The sequence below is a fragment of the Mastomys coucha genome, unplaced genomic scaffold, assembly GCF_008632895.1.
Source record: "Mastomys coucha isolate ucsf_1 unplaced genomic scaffold, UCSF_Mcou_1 pScaffold20, whole genome shotgun sequence".
NCBI lineage: Eukaryota > Metazoa > Chordata > Mammalia > Rodentia > Muridae > Mastomys > Mastomys coucha.
In genome coordinates this window covers 1,167,541-1,180,192 of record NW_022196903.1, presented here as the reverse complement: position 1 = coordinate 1,180,192, position 12,652 = coordinate 1,167,541, and the positions used below count along the sequence as shown (strand labels likewise).

At 37.6% G+C, this 12,652-nt stretch overlaps 1 protein-coding gene across 1 annotated transcript in view; it reads right to left on the bottom strand.

The window, feature by feature from the left end:
* Casd1 (CAS1 domain containing 1) overlaps positions 1-12,652 on the bottom strand; it is a 45,545-nt gene that overhangs the window by 22,792 nt on the left and 10,101 nt on the right. The window contains exons 4-8 of the mRNA XM_031381114.1: positions 8,713-8,757; positions 7,201-7,263; positions 3,544-3,588; positions 2,975-3,098; positions 1,631-1,845 (exon numbers count right to left, since the gene is read on the bottom strand). Coding sequence (XP_031236974.1) covers positions 1,631-1,845; positions 2,975-3,098; positions 3,544-3,588; positions 7,201-7,263; positions 8,713-8,757 — 492 coding nt within the window. The remainder of the gene's footprint in view (positions 1-1,630; positions 1,846-2,974; positions 3,099-3,543; positions 3,589-7,200; positions 7,264-8,712; positions 8,758-12,652) is intronic.

Sequence of the window (12,652 nt, the reverse complement as noted above, 5' to 3'; positions counted from 1 at the left end):
CTCTCTCTCTCTCTCTCTCTCTCTCTCTCTCTCTCTCTCTCTCTCTCTCTCCACTGCTCTTTTAGAAAGTTAAAAAGCCCAATGGAGTAAGCTCTGTTGGTGAAGACACCACACACTTAGGACACAGTCCATAACACCTATGATCTATGATAATGACCAGCACACCAAGACAAGATGTCTGTAAAGGTGCATAAGAGGCATTCACATGTTGGTGGTAGCCCACACCTGTCTAACTGCATGTAAAACCCTTTCAACAGAAGGGAAGTAATGACTGGTTCTGAAACCTAGCCAGTTTCCCAAAGCTAGTGAGATCATGGACCTTAAAAAAGAATCTACCACCACCCCTTCGCAAGACCAGCATAATTCCTTCCTGAATTCTAAATCTTATCCTTATACCCCCAGATGAGTATAGCTATAACCCTTCATTAAAGAAGCTTCTTTTTATAGCAAACAGAAACCATCACAGAAATCCACAAGTGGACATGATTCAGAGATGAATGGGTCACGGGGAAGTACAGCCCCAATGGACACATTTTCATCACAGCCCCTCCATCTATGGCTAAGGGAACAATGTGGACGAGTAGAAAGATCGTAAGAGACAGAATAGCAGGAAGTCTGCTGTGCAATACTCATCTAGAAATGGCTGCATAAACAAGCCTGGAACAATGGCAAATATCAATGGGATGTTAATGTGGAAGGGGAAACTTTATAGGGTCCCACAACTAGACAAAGAGCTACAGACAATTAGTGACTGCTGGGAGAAGGAGATACAGGTTGTTCCCAGGGATGAGCTCTCTTGTTGGCTGTCCAGCCCTGAAACCATATACACATACATAAGAACAAACAAGAAAAATAGACTGAGCAGGCTGTATTTATATATTTATGCATATATGTCCATACATTTCTATATAATAATAGTAGTAGTAGTAGTAGTAGTAGTAGTAATAATAATAATAATAATAATAATAATAATAATAATAATAATAATAATAATAAAAGGAGACTCTCATCTTTAGAGTGGTTATGGCAGGGGCTGGAGGATGGGAGCCTGCAAGGTGCTGCGGGGATAAAGGGAAGTAGAAAACTGATATAGTTCTTTTTCAACTGAAGATATATGTTTAAAAGGCCCTCTAATTATCTTCTCCTAGCATGTAAAGTGTTTACTTATGAAGTTTTCCTTCACACTTAACATAAAGTTTCTCCATCTGTCACCCTAATCTGTACCTTGAATATTGCAGTGCAGGAACCATAAGGTTATAAAAATGCTTTTTTTTTTCTTATCTTGCAGTGTGTGCTCTTTACCGTAGCTGTATCCTGAATAAGGGATGGAGAACATAAAGTGGTCCTTTGGGCGTGCTAAGAACTTAGAGGCTTCTTAATGGTGACAGGCACTTTAGATGACGTTTCATTTTTCCTACCACAGCTGCTGCTACATGGAGTTTTGGAATATAAGAAATTTCTTGCTTAGTCTAGTATCAGTTAGGTGACAGAAATCAATATTCTTTCTACATTTAGAGGGAATGAGTAATTAGGATTGTAATGAGACAAAAGGACTGCCATCCAGGTCTGTGACTGGTGGCGATTAGCTCCTGAATTCAGCCTGCCCCCACTGATACACAAGAGCACTTACGGTTTCCCTGCTGGATTCAGGAAGGTGCAAGCCATCCAAAGATGCCATGATGGTTTCTTGGGCAATGAGTTTGGAAACACTGAACATTTTGACATTGGACTTGGAGGTCCTGGTGCTGCTGTTCAGAATGCTGACTGCAGCCTCATTGTAGGCATCTATCTTCTCATTGGTAATCATTTTCCTGTTTTCACTTAAGAGATCCTCATAAACTGGGTCTGCACATTGAAAATACACTTAAAGGTTCAAGCTTCTTACTGGTAAAAGCATGCTCACACACGTTAGTCAATCTACATTTCATAGTTTGTTCTTAAACTAGAGGTGACACCGGATATTGAATAAAATACTTCTACAAAAAGCTTGATGAAGTTGGCAAAGTTTTCCTATTTTACATTTGACTTATGAGCCAATGTCTCCCTCAAATTTGAACTTTCACTACTTTCTCATGTATACTGGTTAGGGGAAATATTTTCATGTTGCAGCATGCCCCATGAATTTAAAATTCTTGATGCCGAATTATAACAAATTACAACAGGACTGTGGAAGAATGTCTAAGAAGGGGCGATAAGCAGTCTGCTTTCCTGAGGCCCCTGTGCAGTTCTGGAAGAGCATTCAGAAAATCTGGACATAATACTCAGGACCCAAGTCTCTCTGTTCTCATCAACTATTATATGTATATATTTTTTCCTAAGAGAAAGGTTAACCACAAGTCTGAGAACTGAGCAGAAATGGTGCACCAGATTCTCACTCTATTTCTTATTCCTTCCAACTTGGAAATAATTTTAAGAGCTTTTGACAAACATATTGAATTGCTAAAATATCCAAGGCATTTTATATTGTGGGGTGCTTTCAATAATGGACATTCAATAAATTCCTGAAATGAGCTGACTTAATGTGACTCTCATACCCAGGATAAACTAGATGGGTGTTGATTTAAACACTGGTGTCATTTGCAAGTATATTTATTTCTAATGATTTCAATATTATACAAAGTGTGGCTAATATCTATCTTCACTACTTTCCCTGAGCACAGTGAATATACTCTGCAAAAAGTGAAGCAGTTGGAGGTGAATGTATTTGCCTTCAGGGTTTATCTCTTCACTGTATTTTGCAGCCATTCTGCTGCTTGGTGGATAGTTTCTATTTATTTTATGTTTCCTGTATTTATTAGTTTGTTCCTTAAATTTAAAAAAGAAAGCAGGTTCCTCTAGTTTATTCTAATCTTGCAAATACTCTTTCAAAATTTATTCTCATAAAGCAGTAATTTTGTTTCTTGAAACACAGTATAATAAAACTTACATCTTAAAATTTATATAAAATGACATTTTTTCATTACTCATTCCTTACCTTGTAAAACCCAATAAACATCACTAGTCTTGGCCAACTTTTCTAAGAGTGGTGCTATGGAGGTGATATTCATTTTATACTGAGATAGTGCTTCCTCGCTACCATTGTGAATCTTGATGGACCACTAAGAAACAGTGAAGGTTAAGCATTAATTCAGCACTTAGCACAGAAAAGAAATGTATACAATGCACCTATTATAACAGGGCAATTTTAGCACAATTCTAATTTTAGTTAATACTAGAATAACTTTAGTCAAATTATTTAATGAAATACATGCTCACAATTATAAAAAGGCATGATAAAATAGTTTTTGAATGTATAACACTCAAGAATATAATTCTAGATATAAAATAATACTGAGATTTAACATGAAATTTACTTAGTTCATTCAGGGCCTTTTATTAAAATTCATTACTGATTAATTATAATTGAGATGGAAATTAAAATATAAAACAATCAAGAATCCTATTTACTGTAAATTAACTTTTTTCGTGGCATGTCCTTAAGAGTCATGACTGACAAGTCAGACTGACAAAGGTCAGTCTGTTAGCATGCAGACAGGAACTTACCGTGGCTGCTCCTGCTACAATCACATGGGGCTTCGAAACCGAGTCCTAAAGGAAGAACAGTCTTATAGCCATGCTACATCCAGGTCTCAGACCGAACACAAGCAACAGCAGTCACATTATTTCTACATATCTTGTTCTTTACAAATGTACTCTGAGTTTACAGAATCCCTTCCTGTATTCCTTTAACAATAAGATAGCTCAAAGCGTACATGGTTACAGGGCATAGCAAGACACTTGTTCAGTTAATTCTCTAGTATTCTTATATGCACACACATACATACACACATATATTCTCTCTCTCTCTCTCTCTCTCTCTCTCTCTCTCTCTTTCTCTCTCTCTCTCTCCTGAAATCAAACATGACCTACTATATTCTGAATTCTGAGTAAATTGCTTAGAGTAAAGCTCCAGTATATTGTGTCAATCAATTAAGAACTATTCATGGAAGCCTACAGGATACATAGTGTAAGAGTTAAACAAAATATAGGATCAGTGCCCTAAGGAAACATAATCTGTCAAGAAGGCTAAATCTAACATATAGTTAACAAAATATACTGATAATTATTAAAGTCCACATGTGGAAAAAATAGGAAAAGTCTCTAGAAATGTTCACCAGCTGCAAGATGCCCTATTTCTTTTTTGTTGTTGTTGTTGTTTTTTCAATTGGATATTTTATTTATTTACATTTCAAATATTATCTCCTTTCTCAATTCCCGCCCCCTAGAAACCCCCTATCCCATTGCCCCATCCTCCTGCTTCTATGAGGGTATGCCCCCATCCACCTGCCCACTCCTGCCTCCCTGCCCTGGCATTCCCCTAGACTGGAGCATCGAGCCTTCACAGGACCAAGGGCTCTCCTCCCATTGATGCCCAATAAGGCCATCCTCTGCTACATATGTGGCTGGAGCCATATGTACTCCTTGGTTGGTGGTTTAGACCCTTGGTTGTTGGCTCCGGTTGGTTGATATTGTTATTCTTCCTATGGGGTTGCAAACCCCTTTGGCTCCCTCAGTCCTTTCTCTAACTCTTCCACTGGGGTCCCCATGATCAGTTCAATGGTTGGCTATGAGCATCCACTATTTCTAACACAGTTAACTCATATATTAGTGCAGCAGGATTTATAACATTTACATGTACTAAGTTTTTAGTATCTTCTCTTAAAATGTCTCATTTTAAAATAGATTCCTACTGCCTTGTGAGATAGCCAGGGGTGATGTTAACTTGTTCAGTAAGGACCATCCAGAAAAACTGTAGGGTATTACTCAGGCTGGCAGGAACAGTCAAAATGTCAATAACCTAAGCTTTGAGTCCAATGCATCTTCTGCCACACAGAAGACCTGATGCTGCAATAGTGTGAAAAGAGACAAAAATAAGCACTGCATTTAATTAAAAAACCCCACTGACCTAAATCTTAATTGACAGCTGTTATTTCTCATCATATAGGCAACCTGTGTTGACCATTGTCCATTTCCTTTCAACTGGACAAAACTTCAGTTTATAGCACCATACTTCTTAAAATAATTCTCTTCTCTCATCCCTAGGTAGCTTCCTCTTGCATTCTTCAAAGCAATGATTCCAAGTCTTACATTCCCACAGCAGGTCCACTTGCTCTCTCCCAACTAAGTCTGACCCTTAAACTTCATACAGAATACATAAACAAGAGCTGAGGCAGGGCACACGCCTCTCACTTCATCCCCACATTTGGTCGCCTATCTTCCTCTAACAAGAAATGGACTCCGTGTTTCAGTCAGTCCTAGCCTCAAACTCTTTTCTCACCTTCCCCTTTCACATCTGCAGCTCTGATCCATATGCCCTCTTCTCCAAAGCTCCTAGTATCAAGCCAGTCCTGCCCTCCCTTTCTTCTTTCAATCTAAAAGTACTTGCTGATCTTTCAAAGCCTGACTTCCAAGCCTGCCTCACTTTCTGCAGCCTCCTTGACTTAGTTAGAAGCAAAAGCTTACTTGGAGGAATATTCTGTGTTCTCTTTCTCAGATCTAGGTCTCACTTTACCAGGATTTCAGTTTGGATGTAAGCCATCCATTTAGACTGTCGTAGTGTCCACTAATGAACCCTGAGTTGCCAATCCTGGCAGTTCATTCATCTTACCTAGTTAACGTCACATCATGGTCCATCCTCCACTAAGCATGCCTTTTCCATTCACTGTAACAGCTCAGTCCCTCTACTCCTTCCCTTTCTGATGCCATGTCTAGATAATTCAATTCCCTAGAAGCTTTCCTCTCTAATCTCTAAATTCTGACTTATTCAAGTTTTTCTGTGCAAATTCTTTCTAAATGACATCTCAATCTATACCAAAACTCACTAAATTTACAAAGTAGCTTCGGCTTGATTTTTATTCACCTACCAAACCCAACATAGGCAGCTGGTTTCTTCGTAGGTGAGCTCACTGTTCTATCTCTTCCTGGCTGCACCCTGGCATTCTTCTCCTTACTAGTTTCACAAGATGTCTACTAGCCTCAAAATACAAAATACATTCAACCTAATGCCCCTTAGGAAATCCACTCGAAAGTATCTAGAAGCATAGGTAAATAAAGCTAATGTTGTTAAGACTACAGCCTGGTATGTAGTTATCCTAGGCATTATCAAGTCACCCCCAAATAAAGAGAAGTAAAACCAAAGTGTGACCTATAGACACACTCAGACTGCTGCTGGTCCCCTGAGAAAGCTGCATCTGTTCTCCACTGTGGTCCATACATTTGGACACATTTCTCAAACATATGAATTATAAGTGGAAGCTAGGTTTCAACATGACTTTAAAATGCTTATCTGTTCCATGATGTGGTTCAGTTTTAAACATTTGTTATAAATCAAGGAGGGTAAACTGGTGCAAAAAATTTCATTATGCAAAACAGTGTCAACAGTGCTAAGCATTATTTTATTCATGACAAATGTAAATGCCTCTAGGGAAAAAAATTACAGGCTTCATCCAAAGCCTGACAAAAAGCTTTGTGGAGACCACTGTAGAAACTATAAGGTGGACTTACAAGAGCCTAGGAATTTTCTGACATCATGAACACACTTACTGTTCTAATTTACCTCCACAGATTATATGCTGGAATGTACTAGTCCTGTCTATTGGGTCATAAATGCAATGATACAACCAAAGAAAGTCAAAAAAGTAAATCTAAGAAAGTTCCTCTTAGTCACTGGTTATAAGTAATAAAACCTCAGAAAGATATCAAGAAAACACGTTTTGCTCGAAGATTATTTGTGTTTATTTAAGATAAAGGCTTACTATATACCTCAGCCTTGCACCAAATAAATCAACCAATCAACAACTAACCAATCAATCAATCTTAATTGACGTCTCTGTCTTCTCTCTTCCCTTTTTACTCCCCTCCCCACTGAACTCAGGGCCTAATGCATGCTAGGCAAGTTCCTCACCACTGACTTCTATGCCCAGCATCTGGCCTCACCTTGATCCTTCTTTCTTATGTGTTTTGTTCCCTGTGTGACAGCAGTAGGTGAGGATCTTGTACATGGAGAGTCTAAGTATCATCTACATGGTGATGATACTTAATAACACTTAATCATCTCAGCAGAGAACTAGAATCAATCTCACACACATTAGGAAAAAAACAGTTTCTCATTTGCTTGTTAAATTTGGTTACACACACAAAAGTCTATTTTCAGATACAGACCTCAGTCCACACTTTGATACACTGTTTCATAGAACCATTAACTTCTGGATGCCAAAGAAAATCCTGGGAAAAATGTCAGAAATAAAGAAAAAGTAAAAAAAGAAGTACTTTAATTTCCATTATTCCATTATCCTAGAGATGGCTTAAAAGTAAAATACCTAAGACATCTTCAAGTGTCATCTCAATTTAGCCAAGAATCTCGTGACAGTTCTTCTATCTACTCTTCTTCTCTATGTCCCACATTTGAGCAGAGCAATCACTACTCAAACCTGGTAACTGTCCTCAGGAAAGAGTCCCCTGAACTTGCCGAGAAGAGGAGCTAGCATGCGCCTTGCCTGCTCCTCTGCCTCCCCTTCTCTGTGTTCACCTTGCTCTCCAGCTTTTGGCTCATAGTCAGCTCCCGGAAGGCACCTGTGTGCTCCTTCGCCAGAGCTTTGCACATTTGCAGTACTTTGCCCATAGTATTTGTGGATTCACCCCTGAGTTTGGTGCATCCTCCTTACCCTTAAGGCCTTGATGAAAGCACCAATTGGTCACAAGGAAAACCATTGTCCATTCCTTCCTCTGAATATCCCTTCTGCCTTGATCTCTTTACAGTCATCCTATCGCACTTACATTTGTGCGGGACTACAATGTCCTGTAACTTCTTTAGGCTAAGAAAATTTTTTCTTGAATCCCCAGGGATTTCTCACCATGGTTGAGAATTCAGAAAATTTACATATATTCTTTAGTATCTGACATTAATAATTTATTCTTATATTAAATTACATAGCAAATCATAATAAAGCTAACAGGTTGCCTTCCTTCAAGCATTTCTGTTTTTCTAGAGGCAAGGTCTCCTCTGCGCAGGCCATCTTTGAATTAATTCATCCTCTGTAAGTTTGGGATCATAAGCATGAGCCACTAGGATTGGCTTCCAGAGCTTCCTGATACTTATATTTTGAAACAGATATACTTTATTGTCAAAGCTTAATGTGCTAAAATACATTTTCAAAAAGTGGCCTCAATAATTTTGGGTATATAATGTCTCTGACAATTTTACTGATCCATGTAAGAGCTGAGCCTCCGACAGTCTCTCTGAAGCTGACTCGCAACTCTTATGGAGTACGATAGAGACAAAGGGCTGTAATTTTCCCCCTTTTACTAAAACAAGTTTCTTTTTCTTACATAATATATCCTGAATAGTTTCCCCTGCCTCTACTTCCCCCAAGTTCTCCTTGCCTCCTTATGTATGTTCTTGAATGGACATTAATCTTGAGCTTACACTGGTTTCAAATTACTATACAAGATTATTGCTTCTTGGATAAAAATTTGAGAGCCCAATATTTTTTATTTTATTTCACAATTTTTTTCATTGACTAATATTAATTCTACTACTTTGCTCTTTATATATACTCAAAAGATGCACTGAAATCTATTTATTATGGATAAAATGTACAGTGTTAGCTGATCTACAAATAGTTACCTTTGAATATAACTTCAACATTTGACTTATTAGTGAAATTGACTTACCACTTTAACTGATGCAGCCTTGTCCTCAAAGGGAATGTTTTCATGCTAGCATAGAAAGGAACCAACAGAGAAGCTTCAGTATATAAATGTTTCTACGGTATAAATTCAGCATGTTGCTATCTTTCCAGTGGGCATTTTTTCTTATGTATAGAACTTTTCCCTGCATTAACTTAATAAAGATATTCTCTTATTATTTTTTTCAAAAAGTTTCAAAGTTTTGACCAATTGAAATTCACCTACAAATTATTTTATTTGATGATGCAAAGTGGGGATCTAATTTCACCTCTTCTCATGCATGTTATCAAGTGCTTCAACAAAGTTAACCAAACAGACCTGCCTTCATCCACGACTCTTCAGCAGTACATGCATGTGGATAAGCTTGCACGTGCGCGCGCACACGCGCGCGTGTGTGTGTGTGTGTGTGTGTGTGTGTGTGTGTGTGTGTGTTTGTGTGTTTGTGTACATGTGTGGGTGTGGGTGTGGGTGTGGGTAGAGGTAGGGGTATAGGTGGGGGTGTGTCTTTCTAGAACTCCTTGTTTTAGTAATTTAGTTTCTTTTTTAGCCTACTCCATCACTACATTACCTTTATTCCAATAGTTACGATAAATCTTTATATTGTCTAACAGATCCTTGTTCTGAAGATTTACTGGACTTACTGATGGTGCATTGCCTTTCCTCATAAACTGTAAGATAAATCTGGCAGTTGCACAACACACACTTTTAGGACTTTACTGGAGTTATATTGAACCTATGGACCAATCTGGGTTTAACTAACTTCTTTACAACGTTGAGTCATTTTACCAAGGCCATATCTCCTACGGAGTCCCATCGTTTTAAACTGTCCTTCAGCCCAGTTTTGCATAGTTTCTGTGCATACAGCCATACCATCTTTACTGGTTGCTACCCTCCTCTTTTGTAGTTCAGTAAAACTTTTAAAGTTTTGGTTCCATATTACTATGGCAGAGACTGTGACTTAATTTTAACACCTTTATTTTAGTTGTGGATGTAATGTTTATATGTTTGTATGTTCACCTTATGATCAGCTACCCTCCTGAGTCTGCTGAGTCTCCTGGGCTCCAAATCTTATATCTTTATAATTTTTAACTAGTCTGACAGAATGACCATTGATTCTCTCCTGAGTTTAATGAAGTTGCATCTAATATTTCACCATTAAGAAAATTTCTGTAGGCTTCTAGAACTTTTATTAAGTTAAGCACAAACATAAATGGCCTAACAGAAAGATTGACACCAGTTTTCTGACATAATTGAGACATGCTTGTTCATGGAGTAATATGTGGTTAAAAAACCAAACATATTCCAAGTGTGAGCCAATCATCTCTTCACAGTTACCCTCTATCAAGCTACAAGGCTGTGGAGTCAAGAATGGCCACAGGTGCCGGGCGGTGGTGGTGGCGCACGCCTTTAATCCTAGCACTTGGGAGGCAGAGGCAGGCTGATTTCCAAGTTCGAGGCCAGCCTGGTCTACAGAGTGAGTTCCAGGACAGCCGGGGCTACAGAGAAAAACCCTGTCTCGAAAAAACCAAAAAAAAAAAAAAAAAAAAAAAAAAAAAAAAAAAAAAAAAAAAAAAATGGCCACAGGTTAGCCTTGTTTGCTAGTTTTATTTGCTTGCCCCTCCTTCACTGAGAGCAATGGGAAGTTCTCCACTAATTTGTCACTGTTGTTATGTTAATCTTGATGAAGCTTAGTGTTGGGGTAACATCACAAGGTTTCCATCTATCAGTGATTTGACCATTTGTCATTAGAAAGCAACTTTCTGTGCTGCTAATGCTTTTACCTCAGCATCTATTTTGTCTTATAGTAATATAGCTTTCTTTTCTTCAGTAGGAATTTGCTCACTACTCTTTTTGTTACCTTCATGTATTTTATTTTAGGGACACTTCCTAAGTAGGAAAGTGTTCTTTTCAAAAGAAATGTGGGGAGCTGCAGCTGCCACCCTATACATATATATTGAACACCTGGTCTCCGGCCAGAGCAGAGAGCATTGAGATAAACAAGCCTTAGTTGGAAAAGCTGTGTGCCTCTAGTTTGTGATGCAAGCTGGCATGATTTCTCATAGCCTATTATGCTTTGCCACATGGCTGATGCTGATTGGGACCAGGGAAAGTATTTAACCCACAAGGGCTGGGGGCTGGATAGATAGTAAGTATAGGAGAAGAGATTTGAGTAAGTATGTAGAAATAGTAAGTATGTAGAATTAGGGCTGCTGGTGGGTTATGTAAGATTTAGAAGTAAGTATGTAGAATTGGGGCTGGTAATGGGATAGGAGAGAAGATGTAGATATAGAAATAAGATGTAAGGACAGATGTAAGATGTAGAATTAGGAATAAGTATGTAACTAATAAGATGTAAGTAGTAATAAGTAAGACGTAAGAAGAAGATGTAGAAGAATATAAAAGAAGCTAGCTAGAGAAGAAGTAAAAATGAAGGTTCCTGATTAAACTGCATGGAGAAGGGCTTGGTGTTTGCCTCCTTACTTCTAACTGGACAGGTAAGGTGGCCGAAAAGAAATTTGGAAATTTGTACTTAGCTTAAATTTTTAGGTTACTTGTGTTTATTTTTATTTTACATAGTTCTATAATCTTGCTTGGTTTCTACATTCTGAATATATTATTTTTTATAAATGTACAATCTTTGTAAAAAACATATTTTACATATATATTAATAATATATAGATGTATATGCTGTATATAGGTATATATGAACACATATGTATATAAAATACATCTTGACACCAGACTTAGAGTGTTCCTTGATTAATTTTTTTTCTCCTCTGTTTGGAATTTACACCTCTAAATTCTATTCAACAACTGAAACAGAATAGGCAATATCTGCCTTCATGGTGTGTGGGAAGAAAGAATATATAAAATATAATCTAAAAAATGTCTGATCAGCAGTTGGGAAGAATGAGAACATTATTTAGTATATATAACTTTAAAGCTGGGTCACACTATACTTTCTTGTTTCTTTTTAAAATGTATTTGTTAAAATGTATCTTGTTTGATAATTTGAAGAATGACTGGAAATTGCTGCAAACTTAAGTATTCCACTAGGACTTAAAACACTATCTATCTATAGGTAGATAGATAGATAGATAGATAGATAGATATTAGCGTAACATATACTGTAGACTAAACCATTGTAGCTTTTTAAACTAACAACTGCCAAACTCATTATATTAATTTCCAGAAGGAATTCTAAGCCTACAAATATTAAACTGTTTCTTTGCAATCAAAGTTTTCTGTGTATATCAATGGAATGTACATTTACAAACACCAAACACCATATATAGCCAACATCACTATTTATCTTTATGATGCTTAGTGTCTAAGGATGCAGGGCCCACTATCATCAGTACTGTGTGCATAGCTGCTTACTGCAGGGCACTCCATTTCCCAGCTACTTATCGCAGGTGTGCTCATGTGACAGGCAGATTCCCACTATACATTCAGGAGTTACAGCTGCAACTCTGCACTCTGTGTCTCCACTTTCCACCCTTTGCCATTGCCTATCTGTAATCACAGGCAGTTTGAAGACAGGATTAGAAAGATGTATAAAATAGAAGGCTATAATGAGATAGGTCACTCCTCCCAAATTAACTAATTAACACATACAAAGATATTAAGCCTTGTTAGTTTTCACCGAAAGATCTATTTTTAAAATGAGAAAGTCCCCATCAGAGAAACACTGCTGTCTCAGTTCTGAGCTCAATGCTAGGTAAGGAAGGCTGCAGACGATAAGGAGCCAGTACTTATCTTCCAGCTACATTACACACTGTAGCAAGTGAGCAAGAAATAAACATTTAACTGCTATATTCTTTCAGTCGATATTTGCATTGTAGAAATTCTACATTAAGAATTTTAAAAGGGTTTTTTACTCCACAAAGTAAGTGGAAATAACATTTTTTAGCTCAAGAAAACT